Genomic DNA, 20,549 nt, shown 5'->3' with positions numbered 1-20,549 from the left:
TAGGCTGTTTGTGGCAATTTTGAGGTTCTGGACATCTTGAACCGGTTCAACCCATTGAACCGGTTCAAGGGGGGACCTTTGGTTCGAGGATAAGCGTTCTGCCCATCTTGAACTGGTTCAGCCCCACTAAACCAGTTCAAGTCCCCCAGTGCTCCCAATTGGCTTCTTCAGTTGACAGCTTGGAATGCTTGACTTCGAACAGTCATAACTTCTTCATCCCGAAACCAAATAGGGTCATTCTTGAGTCCATTTTCAAGGATTTTGAGTTAGCTTTATAATGAGACCAACCTCATTTTCAAATTCCATCTATGTTGAGAGTTATGGTTGTTTTGGTGGGACAGTGTCAAAATTTGCCTCGAATTGGTAAAGGCACTTTTGGGAATTCATATCCGGTGACCGTAGAACCTCACCAAGCATCACGGAATGACTAGAATAGTTGTTTTAAACCTCATTTGACTAGTTTAAAGATGGATTATCCTTTTATATTGTAAAAAGACCATTTAACCCCTAGTATGTCCTCAAGTTCAGGTAAGGACCTGGTTAGCGATCCGGACCCCAGTTTGGGTCGTTACATGTCATATCTCTTTTCTATGGCCAAGTAGAAGTCTTGGTGGAAGATGGAGAAAATGTGGAGTGAAGGTGGATGATGGAAGAAGAAAATGGAGAAGAATAGGGAGAGAAAAAACGTGAAAGAGAGAGACTGATGATGATGATGATTATGGTGACTTTCTCTCTCCTCACACACATATAGACACACCCATACAACAGTCTTGCACAACCACAACCACATATCACTCACTCACCCTCCACTAAACAACACAAGTCAAATAAGTTAAAGAATGGGTCCCACATGTCTTACAACTACACTAAAACCCCAAATGAGATAAATAAATACACACAAGTGTAAAAATAAGCCCTCAACATGTCATGTATGATGAATGTGTTAGGGTTTCACACACTCAATTGGCAAATATAACAGATAAAAAATCACATACAAGTAAAAATGAGATTTATGTGTTGTCAAATTGCCTAGTCCACGGGTAAAGAACCACTAACTTTACTTCAAAAACTTGATTTCACACTCTTTTCTCTCACACAATCTCAACTCTCTTTTTCTCTTTACAATTTTATGTCTTTCTCATACCATCTTTATTTATAGAGTCTTTAAGCCCAATTCCTTGTTGGACAAGGATCAATTTGGCTACAAGGAGTTATTATATTAGTCTTCAACTCTAAAATAGAGATACAACTTCTTCCCTAAATCTACAGCTTTTTCCCTAAGTCTTCTGGCTTCCAAAACCAATTAGGAAACTATTTCTTGTAGCTTCATAGATTCCAATAACTCACTGTCCCAATTGAACCGATTCAACCCATTTAAACCAGTTCAACTTTAGCAGTAGCCAAAGCCAAAAAAACCTACAATCCCAGGTTGAACCGGTTCACCCCACTTGAACCGGTTCAACTTTGGCAGTAGCCAAAGCTAAGCCAAAATCCGAAATGCCCAGGTTGAACTAGTTCACCCCAGGTTGAACCGGTTCAACTTTTGCAGTAGCAAAAGATAAGCAAAAATCAAAATACGTGCTCCACCATAGCTCCACCTTAACTAAAGATTTCTCCACCTCAAATAAGGTACTATGATGAAATTGAGAAATACTCTAACAGCATGTGACACCAACGGAATAAATGATAGTGCCGGAAAAATTTCCCAAGCACTTGACCCTGTTCGGCCCACACGACCTGAACACAAAAATAAATAAAAAAGAAAATAGAAAAAAAGGAAAAAGGAAATCGGTCCTCACAGAGAAGTTTCCCTCAAAAAGACCTAATATGAAATAGTTTCGAAATTTTGATTGATTTTTAAGAAATGAAAGTAGCAAGAAAATGAAGAAATTCAACCTCTTGACAAAAACCTAATCCCCAACCTCTATGTTGCTTTTGATCAATGTTAGAGTTGAGAGAAAATCTCGTCATTCTGCGTTGGTCTTCCATCCCTCTGCACTTTCCACTCATGTCTCTCAATGGGGCAAGACTAACCATATAGAAAGTACATGTGGGAGTGAGGACCAAGGCTTTATATAGATATTATCTGATAATATTCCTTCCATCAAAGAGTCTATCAGATAACCATCCATAACATGATAGGTAATTATATGTACTCTAAAACACATAATCAGATGTGACTAAAAGGTACTTTATTACCCAAAACCTTGTAAATATCACATCCTTATATCTAGTAACTCATTATTTGGTCTCAATCTTCAATCTGGATTTTCTTTAAGTATCAAGATAAAATAATAATTAATGGAACCCCAAATTTTTAACATATAACAGATAAAGGATATCAAATCAAGATATTAGAGTTTCAATTTGAACAAAATATCTTAAAATTATGAAATTGTTATCTGCCTTCAATATCAGTAAGTGTTACTTCACTGAACAATTTCCAGCATTGTTAGGATTTGTGTTTATCATATGTTGTCTGGTAAAAAATGTAGGTTCCTTGGGTGTTGGTAAAGGTGCATATTCATTGCTAAACATTAAGACAACATCAGACATGGTAGGTCGATCATTTGCATTTCCTTGAACACAGAGAAGTCCTATGTTAATGTATCTCAACAATATAGACGTAGAAGAAGGATTGCCCAATATTGGGTCCATCAACTCCATTCCTCTATTAGAATTCCATGACTCCCATGCCTAAAACATTCAATTATACAATTTACAAATAAAATGATGGTTAAAAAAAGTTTAAACAAAAACAAAAAGGAAAAGATGTTAGTTGCTTACATATCCAAGGAAGTGAAAAAAGTCATTATGATAAAAACCAGTGTTCTTCTTGTCACTCACAATCTCAAGCAGCAAGACTCTAAAGCTAAACACATCAGATTTTATTGAGAAAATGCCTTCCATTGCATATTCAGGAGACATATACCCAGTAAATTTTAACATACAACAGAACCAATTTCAGTATCTCGTAGTAGATCTTTCTTTAATCTTATCATATATAAGTTGTGTATGTGTTTAGTAAAGAATTTTTCTTTTACTTACTAAGTTCCAACAATGCGGTCTGTGTTTGCTTCTGATTCATTACTACCAAACATTCTTGCCATGCCAAAATATGATATTTTGGGGTTCATCTCGCTATCCAACAGAATGTTATTGGCCTTTAGATCTCTATGAATTATATAAAGCCTTCAATATTGATGTAGGCAAAGAAGTCCTTGAGCAATCCCTTCAATGATATGAATACGTGTTCTCCAATCTAACATCCCTTGTTTGTTTGTATCTGCCTTGAGTTACACAAACTTATATTGAGATCTGCCTTGAATTACACATAAAAAAAACTTATATTGAGCATATGTCTAAGTTTAAGTGCAAATTAAATATGGGACAACACTAACCACACAGGAAGAAATCCAAACTTTTATTGTGCATATATTCCTCCAATCAAGGAGTCTATCAGACCATCCCTATAATGTGTAATCCGTAACATGATAGGTAAATATGTATTCTGAGACACATAATCACATGTGACTAAAAGGTACATTATTACCCAAAACCTTATAAATATCACATCCTTATATCTAGTAACTCATTATTTGGTCTCAATCTTCAATCTGGATTTTCTTTAAATATCAAGATAAAATAATAATTAATGGAACCCCAAATTTTTTCATATAATAGATAAAGGATATCAAATCTAAGAGTACAATCAAAGATATTAGAGTTTCAATTTGAACAAAATGTCTTCAAAATATGAAATTGTTATCTGCCTTCAATATCCGAAAGTGTTATGGTATTCACTGAACAATTTCCAGCATTGTTAGGATTTGTGTTTATCACATGCCGGTTGGTAAAAAATGTAGGTTCCTTCGGTGTTGGTAGAGGTGCATATTCATTGCTAAACATAGAGACAACATCAGACATGGTAGGTCGATCATTTGCATTTTCTTGAACACAGAGAAGTCCTATGTTAATGTATCTCAACAATGTAGACGTGGAAGAAGGATTACCCAATATTGGGTCCATCAACTCCATCCCTCTATTAGAATTCCATGACTCCCATGCCTGAAACATTCAATTATACAATTTGCAAATAAAATGACGGTTAAAAGAAGTTTAAACAAAAACAAAAAGGAAAAGATGTTAGTTGCTTACATATCCAAGGAGGTGAAGAAAGTCATCATGATAAAAACCAGCAGGGGCGGAGCTAGGATTCTAAAGTGGGGAGGGCTAAAGATAAAAAAAAATTTGAAAATGAACACAATAATTCTTATGACAAAGTATTGTCAAAGAAATGAAAAACTTTTATTGAAATTTATTTCAACCCACTCTAACTCACACACATACAAAACAAACAAATGTATGCAAATATATAATACTTTTATATTATTTTCTCATAATTTGTCTCTGATTCACATAAGTTCATAACTCACTGTTTTTTATTGTTGGGTTGTGTCTCTGTTTAATACCACCATCAATAAACATTCACCTTATGAGTTATGGCTTTGTGATCTTCTATAATCATCTATGTGTTCGGGTGCACCAAACAGGGCTTTGAAATTGGAACATAAGATCATGCTAATTGCTACAGCCAATAGACATCTGGTTTGAAATTGGAACATAAGATCATCCTACAGCCAATAGACAAAGTAGATATGTGTTCGGGTGCACTAAACAGGGCTCATGTATAAACTAATAAAAGCCTAAGTTTCAATTCTCCCAAAAAAATAAAAAAATCCCAAATTTAAAGTAACTGAAACCCTAGATTAAAGTATGCAAATCTCTCTCTCTCTCTCTATATATATATATATATATTAATATATATCTATTTTTATATTTGAAAGATATATTTAATATGCACAATTTGTCAATTTCATATACAAATTCATATATATATATATATATATATATATATATACACACGCACACACAGAAGACTGAAACACTAAATGATTAAATCCCATGAATAACCCAGCCACTTGAGCTTCGGAATTGGACCAGATCACTAGAAGATTTAAGACTTGATTACTTGAAGACTCAGATTAGAATGGAAAATATGGGCCATGATCTTGTAAGTTGTAAGTGCTCAAATTTAGATTATATATATATACACAGAAGACTGAAACACTAAATGATTAAATCCCATGAATCACCCAGCCACTTGAGCTTCGGAATTGGACCAAATCACCAGAAGATTTAAGACTTGATTACTTGAAGACTCATATTAGAATGGAAAACATGGGCCATGATCTTGTAAGTTGTAAGTGCTCAAATTTAGATTATATATATATATATATATATATATATATATATATATAGAAGACTGAAACACTAAATGATTAAATCCCACGAATCACCCAGCCACTTGAGCTTCGGAATTGGACCAGATCACCAAAAGATTTAAGACTTGATTACTTGAAGACTCAGATTAGAATGGAAAACATGGGCCATGATCTTGTAAGTTGTAAGTGCTCAAATTTAGATTATATATATACAAGATCATGGCCCATGTTTTCCATTCTAATCTGAGTCTTCAAGTAATCAAGTCTTAAATCTTCTGGTGATCTGGTCCAATTCCGAAGCTCAAGTGGCTGGGTGATTCATGGGATTTAATCATTTAGTGTTTTAGTCTTCTGTGTGTGTGTGTGTATATATATATATATAATCTAAATTTGAGCACTTACAACTTACAAGATCATGGCCCATGTTTTCCATTCTAATCTGAGTTTTCAAGTAATCAAGTCTTAAATCTTCTGGTGATCTGGTCCAATTCTGAACCTCAAGTGGCTGGGTGATTCATGGGATTTAATCATTTAGTGTTTCAGTCTTCTATATTCAAACTCTTGTGGCCTTGTATAGTTGTATGATTTGTGTCAGACTATCAGTGAACTCATTCGTGTAGCAGAAGTATGCGCTGAATACTTAAAGTCTTGAATAGTTAGGTCGATAAGGGCTAGTGCCTAGTGGGCTGGGCCATGGATTGGGAAAGTTGGACTGGGCTATAGCTGATAGGTAATAGTACTAGTAAAAAATTTTTTTTTTTTGTTGACCTGGGCTGTAGCCCAGGTTAGCCCACAGGTGGCTCCGCCCATGAAAACCAATGTTCTTCTTGCCACTCACAATCTCAAGCAGCAATACTCCAAAGCTAAACACATTAGATTTTATTGAAAAAATACCTTCCATTGCATATTCAGGAGACATATACCCACTAAATTTCAGCATACAATAGAACCAGTTTCAATATCTCGTAGTAGATCTTTCTTTAATCTATCATATATAAGTTGTGTAAGTGTTTGGTAAAGAATTTTTCTTTTACTTACTAAGTTCCAACAATGCTGTCTATGTTTGCTTCTGATTCATTACTACCAAATATTTTTGCCATGCCAAAATCTGATATTTTGGAGTTCTTCTCGCTATCCAAAAGAATGTTATTGGCCTTTAGATCTCTATGAATTATACGAAGCCTTGAATATTGATGTAGGTAAAGAAGTCGTTGAGCAATCCCTTCAAAGATATGAATACGTGTTCTCCAATCTAACATCCCTTGTTTGTTTGTATCTGCCTTGAGTTACACAAAAACTTATATTGTGATCTGCCTTGAATTACAAACAAAAAAAAAAAAAAAAAAAAAAAAAAAAAAAAAAACCTTATGTTGAACATATATCTAAGTTTAAGTGCAAATTAAATATGGAAGAACACTAACCAAACAGGAAGAAATCCAAACTTTTATTGTGCATATATTCGTAGATTAATATGTTTTCATCTCACTCAATGCAGCATCCTACGAGTTTAACAAGATTTCAATGCTGAAGTTTTGATATCAATACTGCCTCATTTCTGAACTCCTGGAACCCTTGTCCAGATCTTCTAGAAAGCCTTTTCACTGCTATTTCTTGTCCCCTAAGTGATTTACCATATTTAGGGAGAGAAGAAAGAAAGGGAAAAAAAAAAAAAAACTCATGTTGAACATATATCTAAGTTTAAGTGCAAATTAAATATGGGAGAACACTAACCAAACAGGAAGAAATCCAAACTTTTATTGTGCATATATTCGTAGATTAATATGTTTTCATCTCGCTCAACGCAGCATCCTAAGAGTTTAACAAGATTTCGATGCTGAAGTTTTGATATCAATACTGCCTCATTTCTGAACTCCTGGAACCCTTGTCCAGATCTTCTAGAAAGCCTTTTCACTGCTATTTCTTGTCCCCTAAGTGATTTACCCTATTTAGGGAGGGAAGAAAGAAAGGGAAAAAAAAAAAAACTCATTTGAATGGTTACTTAACAGGTCAAGTAAATAATAATAATGAAGAAAGATGTGTTAGGTAAAGCACTGCAGTTCATATCTTAAACTTTTACCTTGTAAACAGGTCCAAACCCTCCCTCTCCGAGCCTATTTTCTACCGAGAAGTTACCCGTTGCAGCTGATACACTCGCAAAGCTAAAGGATGGCAACTCAACATCCTTCTTTCTATTTTTCCCTAGGTTATTTCCAATGTTTGTTTCAGCAGCTGCATTTGTACTAGTACTAAAATCAAATAATAGTAAATCGTCGCTTGAATCTTTCCCTCTTGCGCTTGAATCTCTCTCTTCTGTTTATCACAAAACAGAAAGCCATTATCAATAATTTGGAAATCACAATATAAGTTTCAGAAAATGACAACTTGTAGTCCATACTTGGTCCAAGTCAATTCTAAGTGTACATATTATTAAATTAATTATAATGTTGCTAGCTCCTGGAAGAAGTGATATTTTCATTTCCTAATTGACTTAAATACAATCATGTATGATTTCTTTGAATATGGACTTATGGTGGCTACCTCTTATACCCATTTGCTTGAGCTTTCTCCAGATTAAACAGCCTATGAAGCCAACTGCTAGCAAAATCAGCACTGTTATGATCACCTTCAAGTTCTTCCTGCGACCTAAAACGGGTAAAATAGAATCATGGTCAATCACAACGAATTCAAAACAAAAACTGTTATCTGTAAGTTGCAGGAAATGCATCGACTGTTGTGTAGAAGTTACTTTTATTTTTCGGAATTGTAGGTTTTGGAAGCTCAGAAGCAGCTAGTTTCAGATAGAAATCTTGTTTAGGGTTGCTTCCGTTTGGGAGTTGTTGTAGATTCAGTAAATCCCCTTCCCATGTTAAACACCCACCACTATTAAAAGCATAATGTCACGATCCGATTCCTAACGACGCCATGAGCATAGAAGACACGCATGCTGGTTGGCTAAGAACATTCATTGACTGGGAATGGCTCCAGGGAAGGGGCGTGCAGGACCACGGGATGGTACCTCTTCAGAGTTCAGGCAGGTCGACTCGATTCAATTTGAGGTGCTTGTCGCTAGTCGTGGACTTGACTATGAAGAAGGGAGTTGGCCATCCCTGCACAAACTGGTCGAGAGCTGGAGCCGTTCCCCTGACGAGGCCATGGCAAGCCGAAACCAGTCAGCATGTATCCTTGGAAGGGCAGGTCGTGGTGGCTGACCAGGGCGCTTGCGCGAGCTAAAGCAACGCCTTGGTGCCGCACGGGCTGTGCCGCTACGCCAAATCTCTAGGCCCGTGACAAATGGTATCAGAGCAGGACTTGGGGAAAAGCACAGAAGTGTGCCCCCTCGTCGATCCGGGGGTCTTGAGAATGAAATGGGTGCACTAAAGTGTCGGTGGGCAATCAATGCTGTTAGAGGAGAGCCTCCATCTCCCTATGAAGATGCGTCCTTTGAAGCCGGAGGGCCGCGCGCATCAGATGGCTGGAGGGCCGCGCACCAAAGTTCTTGCAAATTCAAGAGGCGTGCAAACCGTTGTGAAGGGCGGGTATCAAGTCAGCCGGAGGGCGCTTGTTTGCTCGGGGTGTCGCGGAGGCGGCATAACGTGGGGTTGCATCCCGAAGAAGTGGGCGTCCCTTTAGCCCGAAACCCTATCATTGGGCGAGTGCAGCCAGGGGTTGTACAAGGAAGCGATGGTGGGCAGGCGAGCATATCACTTGGAGGAGAGAGACTTTGGAATGTTGGACGCAGCGGAGTCAGCGCTGCACTGCGACGAGGGCGTCGCAGGATTTGGGTGGGGGAGAATGTCACGATCCGATTCCTAACGACGCCATGAGCATAGAACACACGCATGCTGGTTGGTTAAGAACATTCATTGACTGGGAATAGTTCCAGGGAAGGGGCGTGCAGGACCACAGGATGGTACCTCTTCAGAGTTCAGGCAGGTCGACTCGGTTCAATTCGAGGTGCTTGTCGCTAGTCGTGGACTTGACTATGAAGAAGGGAGTTGGCCATCCCTGCACAAACTGGTCGGGAGTTGGAGCCGTTCCCCTAACGAGGCCATGGCAGGCCGAAACCAGTCAACATGTATCCTTGGGAGGGCAGGTCGTGGTGGCTGACCACGGCACTTGCGCGAGCTGAAGCAACGCCTTGGTGCCGCACGGGCTGTGCCGCTGCGCCAAATCTCTAGGCCCGTGACAATAAGCTGTGCAAGAACAATTTCGCATGCAAGCTAATTTACACCGTTCAAGGCTCCTATCTGGAAGTACTTTTGAATTTTCTGGTAATGTCGCGATGTTCGAAAGTCTTAGAAATCCATCACTCGTCCCATTGGTGTAGGTACCATTTTGGCACTGCAATGGTGTCTTTCTCACACAACCCCCAGACCAATCATTTAGCATTGTGTCTTCAATTGAAAATGGCTTAAAACCTTGTAAACATTCGCAGCCAATGCTCAAGAGATTCTCTCTCCAGATGCCATATTTCCTGCAAAAAGCATAGACCTGACTAGGGCTGGGTTGAAACCAAAAAAGATGCGAAATCGGATCCGTCCATATTACACGCATTAACAGTCCTGACTTATCCATCACCAATCTTGGAAACACATTAGCATACCAAGTAGAGTATGTAAGGTAGCTTTCGTTTTCATTCGATGTAAAATTGTAATAGATTCCATAATCATCTGTTATATCAATACCATTCCAAATTCCAGTGCTCCAATACCTTTTGGAATTGTTCCACTCTATAAAATATTGATTTCTTTCGTCTGGATCTATCCCGAATGAAAACATACCAGAAGCAGGATTGTTTGAATTTTTCCACGCAGTTAGGACCTGAGTTTTGCCGGTGAGTTTATCACTAAATTACCATCTCTAGAGAATTCAAGCCTTGAAGACGGTTCAGATGAATTTTGTTCCCTGTTAGCTACCCAAACTACGTTCTCAGCAACAATATTTTTGTACCATATGCAAAGATAGATGCTATGTGAAGTTGGAGTACCTGATCTAAAGAAACCGAGTTCAAAAATGCTACCTTGGGACACCAGGGTCTGGCTTACTGAGAGAGACTGGCCCATTGCAAGAGTATCACTTCCAATAGAGAAACATGATTTGTGTTAACAGCTGAAACAGAAGCACGACACAAAGGAAGAAGCATGGTCTTGTAACGGTGGCACTGTCCCTCATCTTGGATAAAAGAAAATTGAGACCCCCAAATAGCTAATATCTCAACCAAAAAAAAAACACTTCTGTACATCGTTGCATTGGAATCCTCTCCTGTACCAATGACGAAGAAGTTGTTGTACCATGTTGGAGAGGAAAACAACTTTCTTCCATTGGACTATATATAAATGGGTCCACCCCTATTTTATACACACACACACACACACATGTATGTACGTACGTGTGCGCGCGCGAATAGTGGAAGGCGGAAGTGGACATGCAATCTACACGGCTCTTTTAAGCTTACCAATTATTATTGATATTATCATAATTATCAGTCATTTAAGTTTATGAATTACGGGAATAATACTAGTGTGTATATATATATATATAGATTATAATCCACTTTGCCAGAACAGGAACCATACAAGGCATATGCACTGCACTCAGATACAATAACCACTACAGCGACAAACATCTGCATTGCACACTAGAGCATGGAAAAGAAGATATTATAGTACAATTCATCAATCATCACATAGCATAATATCATTATTTTCCGGAAAGTTCAAATAAAGACCACATAAGGTGTAGATAGAGAATTTAGGCCATCGTTGCCGTACAACTTAACTACTTTGCCGCTAGATAATGTTACAACAACAGAAACCATGCTGGTTAGTTCAGAGTTGGATAACATAAAAGGTACAGAAGTTGATAAATTAAGAACGAACACCACATGCCAGGAGTACTACTATAGCCAGCTTCCTCAAGTATCTGCACCCAACACAAGACAGGATTAGGAATTAAGATTCTCTTCCGATTTCTATGATTATGCTGACGTGTCTAGTTCGATATCGACTAACCTTTTGGGGAACAAGCACCCCTGGAATAAAATTCAGAGGAAACTGCTGGAACAGAGATTGATAGCTGAGTGGTGAATGCATTCTTATTGGATCTCTGATCATCAAAACCAGACCATGACTCTCCAGTATTAGGCCACTCATCAAAGAAAGGTCGCATAGGATGATGCTCCTGTTGCACAGGCCCTGGTGAGCCAAGCTTGCTGCCAAAAAAGCAATGTTGCTGCTGCCCTTGCTTTGATAATGTAGCATTGATCATTGGCTCCAAGTTTTGCGGTGTGCGTAATTGTAGGGAGTCGCTTTGCAATTGAGTGCCATAACTTGGTTTCAGAAAGGAGTTTACACCAACTTGAGATGGCATGAGACGCCACGTATTGTCTACATCAAAGTCTACTTTGATACCCCTCCCACTTCCAGAAGCTTCTGCAGAAAACTTATGTTCATCTGCTTTCAATCCATGGACATACCTGCTATTTACATTTTGCAAAGAAAGCATAGACAATTATTTGCAATTGTTATTCAACAGCAACATGATTTGGACAGATAGATAGTGGAATGACCACTAATTTACTCACATTATGGATTAATGGACTATATATGAGGAAATTCACACCAAAGAACTTGATCCCCCCCCCCCCCCCCAATTCCTTCCTCCCTTCCCTCTTTCCCTCCCCCTCCCCCTCCTTTCTTATCTCTTTGCCAAAACCAAATGGCCAAAGAAGTCAATGACAGCATGTTAACAATTCAAATTTTTTGTTTTTACGGGGTTCCTTAAGAAAATAACCTTTTTCAGGGACAGTTCTTGGAAAAGTATGCTTGACGGTACGGGCTTGGCAAAAAATCGGGAAAGCTGACTTTCAACTACTCGTTAGCATTACAAGTCTTTCCAAAAATGATGAATGACATGTACCAAAACTCATCTGAGTTGTCAACCTTGCACTAAAAATCACTTAAGAGATCAACCTCTGAAGACTACAATTTTGGTTGCAGAAATGCCCTTGACGGCGAGTTTAAATAGAATTTCCTAAGTATATGTCATAATCCCTGATCTGGCAGCAGTTAGATTGATAATAACAATGCTACTGAGTACATTAGTGCAAACCACAGCAGAGTATTAAACAAGCATCAAGATTTAGAATTTCTGCATAACTATTCTTCTACTAACCCCTCACTTTTCTCTGCTTACATCGATTCTATGTTTTTTTTCCCCCTGGTAAGTGAGAACTTATTGAGAAGAACACAAAAGATACAAACTACAAGGAGCATATCCCAGGAAGACAGAAGCATACCTACTTCGCATTTAATGAAATAAAGTAGGAAAAGAAGCCTAGAAAAAAATAGACTACTAGAGCTATACAAAGAGAAGAAGAACTCCAACAAAAGAGCAGCTATTTTACGTAAAATAACAAAAGGTCTGATTCAAACTTGTAAAATGCTACTGTTGTTTGGCTAAATATGCAAATAGCAGCAACAACAAAAAACAGTATCAGTGAGAAGGCAGAAAGGATTTTCTTAGATGAGAAAGGTCCCTAACTGAAGGCCGAGATTTGAGATGGGGTCACTCGATGAAGGAAAACCTAACAAAATCCCAAGACAACTGACAGCCAAAAACCAAAAAATAGTTTGAGGGAGTGTTCTATGCTAAAAGCTGACGTGGGATCCATTTGTGGAGGAGGAGCAGAGACGCTTGAGAAAAGGAAGGGATCCATGATTCTCTGTAGAAGGCTAGCTGCAAGATGCACCAGAAGGAAAGCAAGAGATCAACAGCAAAAAAATCTCTGCGTGCAGCCAGATGCTGAAAAAATGTTATAGCTGCGAGGAACCAGAAATGAATTAACTTCCATTATAACTAACAGCTCAATCACTCAGCAAAAGTAAATCTCGAGGCTCTTTAATACTTGAAAAGAATTTAATCTCGCTTCCAATTTTGCCTTCTATTATTATTATTATTTTTTTGGAGTGATGCTTATAGATTTCTACAAGTCTGCTTCTTTTACTAGTGCTACGAAGTCATGAACCAGAATGCTACATTCTTATCTTCTCATCTCCTCTGGAATCTGCATTCCAGTGGATGACTGACGACCATGATGTTTTGCTACGTAATCCTTTTTTCTGGTCATGAACGCAGGCATGCCACAGTCGCTGACAACTCAATGAAATCAGATCCAATTCTTATTTTTACAGCTGTGAAAAGCCAAGAAGATCAGGCAACTATTAAGGGGAAGGATGACTCCCCTCTTGAGGTTCAATTATGTCACCTTCCTTCAATCCACCTTTTTTGACAGTTGAAACTGCTAAATAGGTTCTTTCGGATTAGGCAACGTGTGTGCATTTTAACTCTCTTTTAATTGTCACTATTATGAATTCTAAAATCACGCCAAAATGAAGCTACTCCTACGCAGGTCACATAGTCACATAAGCTGAATTGATTATCATATCAGCCACCCCAAATTTCAAATATATTCTATCAAAGCTGGTCACATAGTCACATAAGCTGAATTGATTATCATATCAGCCACCCCAAATTTCAAATATATTCTATCAAAGCTCCAAGTCGTATGTCCAATGATTCTCTTTGGCTGACAAATAAGTGTTATTTAGTGGTGTAAACACGAGGAAAGGACTTTGTTCTTTACAAGTGCAAATATTTTCAAATTAGGAGGAAGAAGAACCAACTTAAGTCTCCTCATTCTTGAGAGGACAATTTGCACATGCAAAATATCAATATATAGGCATAATGTTCACTAAGCTTCTCTAAATTTCCAATTAATTTTAGTTTTGGTGTACATCACAAGCATGAGAGGAATTGCAGGATTGATTGGAAAAATATATATCCTAGAAGAATTAACTAAGAGACGTTAAGTGGATACTATCCATAGAATTTGTACGACTATTTATCTTCACTGAAATTCTAAAAGACATATGTATCCCCACTGGGGGGGGCCACTAATTTTATGGGTAACAGTCAACAGATGATCATGAGAAATTTCACAAATTGCACCTAGTCCTCTGCTCCTAAGCATAACACATTGGGCACAACAGCATGGAACTCCAAGCAAGTTTAGCATGCCTAGAAGCACAAACACCCGATGCTACATTCTAGAAAAAATAGAATTGTGACATAAGCATCGCTTCTCCTCCTCCACCACCACCCTATTCTTCTCCTATTTGACATAAGAGTTTCCAGCATATGGACTTCTCTTCATACTCAACTGGTGTCTTATCATGTTAATGTAGTAATGAGCTTAACTGCAGAGTATATCAACATCACAGAATCATATCCATTTCTCAAAAATATAAGTGACAGCCCAAACGTGTTGTTTGGTGCTAATGAACTCACCTAAGATGGGTCATCATCGTCATCATCCTTGCCTCTATCCTGTACAAATGGGGTAGGCCACATGCATTCTCATCCTTGCCTGTTTCCCGTACAAATAGGGTACATTTAATTTTCTTTTTCCACTCATTTCTATCATAAGCTATATCTCCTACTAGATTTAATTTTTTTAAATTATTTCTCATCACTTCATTCCATGTTAGTTTTGGTCGACCTCTTTGTCTTTTACCTTCTATGCAAATAAATTTTCCTCTCCTCACGGGAGCATCTATAGGTTATCGTTTAATATGTTCATACCAATCTCTTTTATTTTCTCGCTAATAGGCACCACATCTAATTTCTCCCTAATCCTTTGATTATTAATCTTATCTTTCCTAATTCATAATATCCATCTTAACATCTGCATTTCCACCACATGGATGCATTGTTCGTGTCTCTTTTTTTAATGCCCAACATTCCACTCCATTTCCACCACATAAGATGGGTAGCTCACACTTATATTCACCTCTTGCGTTAACCACACAACATTACCTAACATGGGCATAAATGACCAGAGAAATGTATAAATCAACTATGCAAAAATGAGTTATAAAGAGAAAATAAGCTAGGAATTGAAATTCATATATAGCACAGCTGTGCAAACTACTACAGCAAATAATTGATACTGACTTCGTATATAATGTTCTATCAGTTTACATGCAGGAAGTCAGAAGCTCTATAATGTTATGGAACCAGAAGCCTAAGCGCATGCTTTACTGCAGCACACAAACAGTTTCTTCAAGTTGTCAATTTTCCTAATAGCAAGGGTCACAGACTATTTGCAAGCAAAGAACAAATTGATATATAAAACTTATGTTTTAAACTATATTCAGATTAAATTACTTTGTCATAGATAAATGCCTCTGAAAATGAAGAAGTCATCACTATTAGCAAAAACAAAAAACGAAGGCAATCCTCTTTGTCCCACATAAATATTCTAACTTAGTCACAGAGAAAAAACTTCAGGACGCCAATATATGCCTAATAAAAACCAAATTATGAGGATACACACACCTGTTCGCGAAAGCGAATAAGGTCACAGGAGAAAGAAATGAGGTACCTACCTGTACTCTTTATCACTGATCCCATGAGGGGCAAGCTCCATCTGCAAAGTTGACACATTGCTACCATATAACGGACCCTCAGCAGCATTAATAACAGAGTGCAATGGAAAGTTTTGGAAGCTTCCACAGCCACCACTGTTCCCAGTAGTAACATGTGATATCACAGCTGACGAGGAATGAGAGGTAGATTGAGATTCCACAGGCTTTCTTGAACGGTTGCGGCCTCGATTCATGTGCCGCTCACAGTATTTGGAGTCCGGATATGCAGCTTTGGAGCACCTCCACTTCTTTCCATCCGTCCTCCTGCACCTACCCGGCTCTGGGTCGAATTTCTTCCCATAATAGGAACTGTAGGCCACTACACATGAAGGATAAAGTTTTACACACCTTTCCAAGTTAATGTATATTTTATCAATAACGAAATTTTTTAGAAATTGAGATATTCAACAATATATAGTGATATAGACTAATAAATTAATAATAGGACAAAATATTTATAAAAAAAAAAAAAAAAAAAGTCTCTGAAGAAAACAGTACATACCTAGTCCCACAGTATTGCACTTGAAACTATGAACTTAACCTATAAAATGTAGAATGAAGGTTCTATTGGTAGTTGCTTGGACTAACGCAAAGACCCTTTTAAGAATGTATGTTTGCATGAAAAACCAACTAGGAAAGATTGGAAATGGATAATATAGTTTCCTACCCAAATTATTAAGCATTTCTGACGTGTACAATATAATCAAATCATTCACTCCTCTAAGGCTCAAATCCAAGAGTGACGTGATGATTTGGCGTATCTCAGATCAATCAATGAACCCCAACCCCATTCTGCCATACCCCCTCAAATTCAATGAGATTTCAAATTGAAAATATCATCAATTTGAAGCCGGCTGCTTTACTCCTTATCAAAGTTCCTTCTAGTTTGGAGTTGCCTCTGTAACTTGATTATGCCATTGGTGGTCGGTCAGGATCAGAAAGCCAGATGGCCCAGAACACAAAAGAGCCCCTAAAAGGCTAAAAAGAACGGGTGATTGACTTTTGGGGTCAAGATGTTGCCTCAATAGGCATAATAAGCTTGAGCTCCAAGCAATTTGTTCCTAATTTTTACTTGGGCAACTGAACCGCAAAATATTGTATTCAAGGTCTACAAGTAAAAAATAATGACAAAATCAACAATATTATCAATTTTTGTGGAAGAAGCAATCCTGTGGTTTTGATAATATGGAGCTGATCAATTTAATTTGAATAAGATAAAAAGATAAGACAAATTGACAATGTTCAGGAACTAGAAAGAGCGAAAGGAAGAAGAAAATTATCAACATTTACACCGGACATGCGGCCAATGCCAGCCCGCTGGAAACCTGGAAGCCTTGAAAAGGACCAAAATAAGGTTCAACCAACCTGCCCTCATACCATATAAAATAATAATTTCTTGAAATTATTTCCCCTTTTTTTGGTAAGGTAAGTATAGTAGAAACAAATTTGATGTACAGGAATCGCCGTTGGCGTACCCCTCTATATACAAGTATTGAACAGACAAGACCAGCTGATTGATCGTCTTGAAGAGCTTAGTAAATAGGACAGAAATATGGATTGTGCAATACCCCATTAGTGCTGTAAATACTGATTCTTCTGAGCAAAAGGCACCTTAAAGAATAAGCAAAATCTATGTCTAACTATACCATTGATTTCCTTTGGCAATGAAATAATATCCTTACAATCATTTGTACATATATGTCATTTATTGCGTACCAAATGGCATAAACAGTTGCTGCCAACATCATCTTTAATAATTTCTTCGAGTACCGAAACAACCCATGTAAGAGTTTGCAGAAAGAACTAACCAAAAAATATGGAAACTAGTTATATGGTCTCCAATTCAAACTACTACACAGTTTGCACGTGTTAAATATATTTTTGACTTTTCAACACCAAGTGACTTTAATGAGATATACTATCAAAAATTCGGATTATATTAAATTAATCAATGCTCCCAGCCATTTTCTCCTACAATAATACGGATCTGAGTTTAGTTATGATAATGCTTGATTGAACATCCCATGAAAGTTGTTTACATCCATATAGTTATGTTAGACATATCTCTTATAGGCCCATAGTCAGTAGCCAGAATGAAGCCATTATATTAACCGAATCCATCGACAAATACACATTACTAAAAGGAACTGAAATAACATTATTTCGTGAATTCCTACAATGATCCTACAGGTGCATCGAAGAAAAACGCATTTCATATATTATTACCCACAAAAATGATCAATTTGAATGCAGTGTTAAATCCAATGGCTTCTCTTCAAACACACGAGTAAATTTCCCAAATACTTCGTGCTCAACTTATATAAATTTCAAAATGTTATACGACTCTCACAAAATCAACATAATGGGTCACAAAGAACAAATCTTGAAACTGTTAGAGATTCCAAAAATGAAGAAAATTAAACAAACAAATTCCTAAAATCAAATCAAATGAAGATGAAAAGCTCAAGCATGAAAAAGATAAGATTAATACATCATTTTCACTTCGAGAGAGAGGGGGGAGGTTAGTGTTTCTTACAGCTTGGGTGGTGTAAGAACCTAGGTGAGATGGAGTCAAAGCTCCTCCGAATCGGGACGACGAGGTCAGGCGGCACAGGCAGTCCCGCCATCAAGTACTTGTATATGAGGGCCTGATGCTCCAGCTCCTTCCACTGCGCCGCCGTGAACGGCGGCCGGGACTCCGCCCCGGCTGCCGCCAGCGACGACGACGCGGCACTCATGTCACAGAGCCTTCGTTTTCTTCTTGGATGCTCAGTTAGGGCCTCCAAACAGTGATTTAGCTTTTCAAGAAAAAGCTGCCATAAAGAGAAAATGTGAAGTCAGTCACAGATATAATAAACCGAGTTAGAGAGAGAAAGAGATATAGAGAGAGAGAGAGTTTGGCTGTTACCTTGGGGGGGACAGATGTAGGGTTTGGCCATGCTTGGTGATGGGGATATGGAGCACAGCAAAAACATTGAAATCTTGGAGCTTAGTTATGGTATTAGCTTAGGAATGAATCTTAATAATTGTGTTTTTGGATAAGGAAAATTCTTTTTATTTATCTATAGTATTTATTGTCTACAGAATTTTATCTTAGAATAATTATGTTTTGTTTTTGGAGAAGGAAACTTTTTTTTTTTTTTTTAATCAAACTTATGAAAATTTATTATTCCAATTAAATTTATCACAAAGCTTCTGGGCAAAGTAAAGTATATAGAAGTGATTCTATGATTGTCATTTCATCTTCAGTTTAACAGGTTTGGTTTAAATGTGATTCTTTTATTATGGTTCAGACTGTGTCGGGTGTTGCTTCGGGGTTACTGAAATTCATTCCGTTGTATGTGATATTCAAGTAGCGTTTCGGAGATTTTTTTTTTCTCGCCTTAGCCATGCCTATAGAAATGACAATAAAGTCGCTCACGCTCTAGTAAAACTTTCTCAACGTCACATTCCTATGGATATTGCTCTTGTTCATATTCCCCGTGACACAGAAGTATATAGAAGTGTATAACTCTCTGGATGTTTGGTTGGTTGGTTGTGAGCGAAATAATAATGAATGAAGTGTAAGCTAATTAAATAATAATAATGAATAAGCGAAATAATAATGAATCGTTTTTATTACAACAAACAATTAAATGACCACAAAGTTTTCATTCAGATAAACAAAGTTAGATTGAAGTGTAAGCTAATTAGATATTACATTATTCTCTTTTTCTTTTTTTCTACTTTTAGTCGGTTGATTTTAGAAGCAAATGAAGAGAAACATAAAGGAGTCAATTTCATAATTCTTTAATTTGTATAATTTTTTTTTTTTTTTTCTTTTGAAATGGAGTATCGATTCTTAGAACACTTCACACTATATTGCAAGTACATGTTTCTCCATTTTATATGACAAATTTTTTTTTTTTTTTTTTTTCTTTTCAGACAAGAATGTTGGATTAAAAATTAGAGGTGCGAAGGTTCAAAGTCAAACTTTCAAGAATAACGAAAAGCAACTCAACCACTAGGTTACGAAAGAATTTACATTGTGCATGACATGAGAATTAGCAAAATAAATAAATAAATAATTCCTATAGCTACTATGCAATCTGAGTCAAATAGAGAAAAATATATCTTTAAGTTTGTGTCATGGTTCGCAATATCGATCACGATCATAGTATCGATCGCGATCACGGTGTAATAGACTCAAATAAAATTAGTATAAATTGACCAATATAAATCACATATTAAACTTGAAAAAAAAATAAAGTATCTAATAGTACAGCTAACCATGGTTTGTGTACATTGGGATGTTGACTTGAGAGGCTAATCAAAATGTCTGTGATGACATTACTAAGACTTTAGCCGAGGGCAATAAATAGTTTGGTTATTGTCTTCAAAGGCAATAAATCAGGTTTTAATTAATTGTCACAGATATACAGCTGCTTTTATTGGGCTATCAAGCCGATGCTAATTTGATAGGATCAAATCTTCAACTCGATGTTTATTCCTTCTTTTGATGCTTTACTTCTTGTACGGGCCACTCCAACAAAAAAGAAAGAAAAGAAGAAAAAAGAAATGGACAAATTTATCCTCATGCATTTTTCGAATTAACACATGCAACAACAGTGACGAAACACATTTGTAAAATTTTGATCATTAATTTCTTACAACAAGTGTAGAAAATACCTTTAAAATATGAACAAGGATCCTCTCCAGGAGAGGTCTAGTACAGGATCCAGTGGTTAAGATTGAATTAATAAATAGGACCCACTAGTGATGATGCAATCTCAACAAT

General features: G+C 37.3%; 2 protein-coding genes across 3 annotated transcripts; both read right to left on the bottom strand.

Moving 5' to 3' along the window:
- Positions 1-3,765: 3,765 nt before the first annotated feature.
- On the bottom strand, positions 3,766-10,348 carry LOC132305207 (G-type lectin S-receptor-like serine/threonine-protein kinase At4g11900). The gene is made up of 8 exons (XM_059802880.1): positions 10,141-10,348; positions 9,515-10,045; positions 7,824-7,928; positions 7,363-7,595; positions 7,017-7,227; positions 6,324-6,561; positions 6,061-6,211; positions 3,766-4,068 (listed from the first exon to the last, which is right to left on the bottom strand). Exons 1-8 carry the CDS (start codon positions 10,346-10,348, stop codon positions 3,766-3,768), a joined length of 1,980 nt encoding a protein of 659 aa, XP_059658863.1.
- A 588-nt stretch (positions 10,349-10,936) lies between these two features.
- LOC132303649 (growth-regulating factor 4-like) lies at positions 10,937-19,060 on the bottom strand. Of its 2 annotated transcripts, none has more exons than XM_059800990.1 (4): positions 18,309-19,060; positions 15,734-16,091; positions 11,297-11,763; positions 10,937-11,207 (listed from the first exon to the last, which is right to left on the bottom strand). In XM_059800990.1, the coding sequence occupies exons 1-4, from the start codon at positions 18,508-18,510 to the stop codon at positions 11,200-11,202; spliced, it is 1,035 nt and encodes a 344-aa protein (XP_059656973.1). In that variant the 5' UTR covers positions 18,511-19,060; the 3' UTR covers positions 10,937-11,199. The 2 variants fall into 2 exon arrangements, with proteins under 2 accessions (XP_059656973.1, XP_059656974.1); XM_059800991.1 differs by having other exon boundaries at positions 10,938-11,207; positions 11,297-11,760; positions 18,309-19,059.
- Between the last annotated feature and the right edge of the window lie 1,489 nt (positions 19,061-20,549).

Source organism: Cornus florida, unplaced genomic scaffold, assembly GCF_030987335.1.
Source record: "Cornus florida cultivar Cherokee Brave unplaced genomic scaffold, ASM3098733v1 CherokeeBrave_3.0.0_Hap2_Chr04, whole genome shotgun sequence".
Lineage (NCBI taxonomy): Eukaryota > Viridiplantae > Streptophyta > Magnoliopsida > Cornales > Cornaceae > Cornus > Cornus florida.
This window is presented reverse-complemented; position numbering and strand designations above follow the sequence as displayed.

Coding starts and splice junctions, on each gene's coding strand:
- LOC132305207 (XM_059802880.1), bottom strand. CDS start 10,348: ATGGGCCAGTCTCTCTCAGTAAGCCAGACCCTGGTGTCCCAAGGTAGC. Junction 10,046..10,140: donor GCTTGAATTCTCTAGAGATG/GTAATTTAGTGA, acceptor CATTCGGGATAG/ATCCAGACGAAAGAAATCAA. Junction 7,929..9,514: donor AGATAGGAGCCTTGAACGGT/GTAAATTAGCTT, acceptor TACCCGTTTTAG/GTCGCAGGAAGAACTTGAAG.
- LOC132303649 (XM_059800990.1), bottom strand. CDS start 18,510: ATGAGTGCCGCGTCGTCGTCGCTGGCGGCAGCCGGGGCGGAGTCCCGG. Junction 16,092..18,308: donor GTTCTTACACCACCCAAGCT/GTAAGAAACACT, acceptor CTTCATGTGTAG/TGGCCTACAGTTCCTATTAT. Junction 11,764..15,733: donor ATCAGTGATAAAGAGTACAG/GTAGGTACCTCA, acceptor AAATGTAAATAG/CAGGTATGTCCATGGATTGA.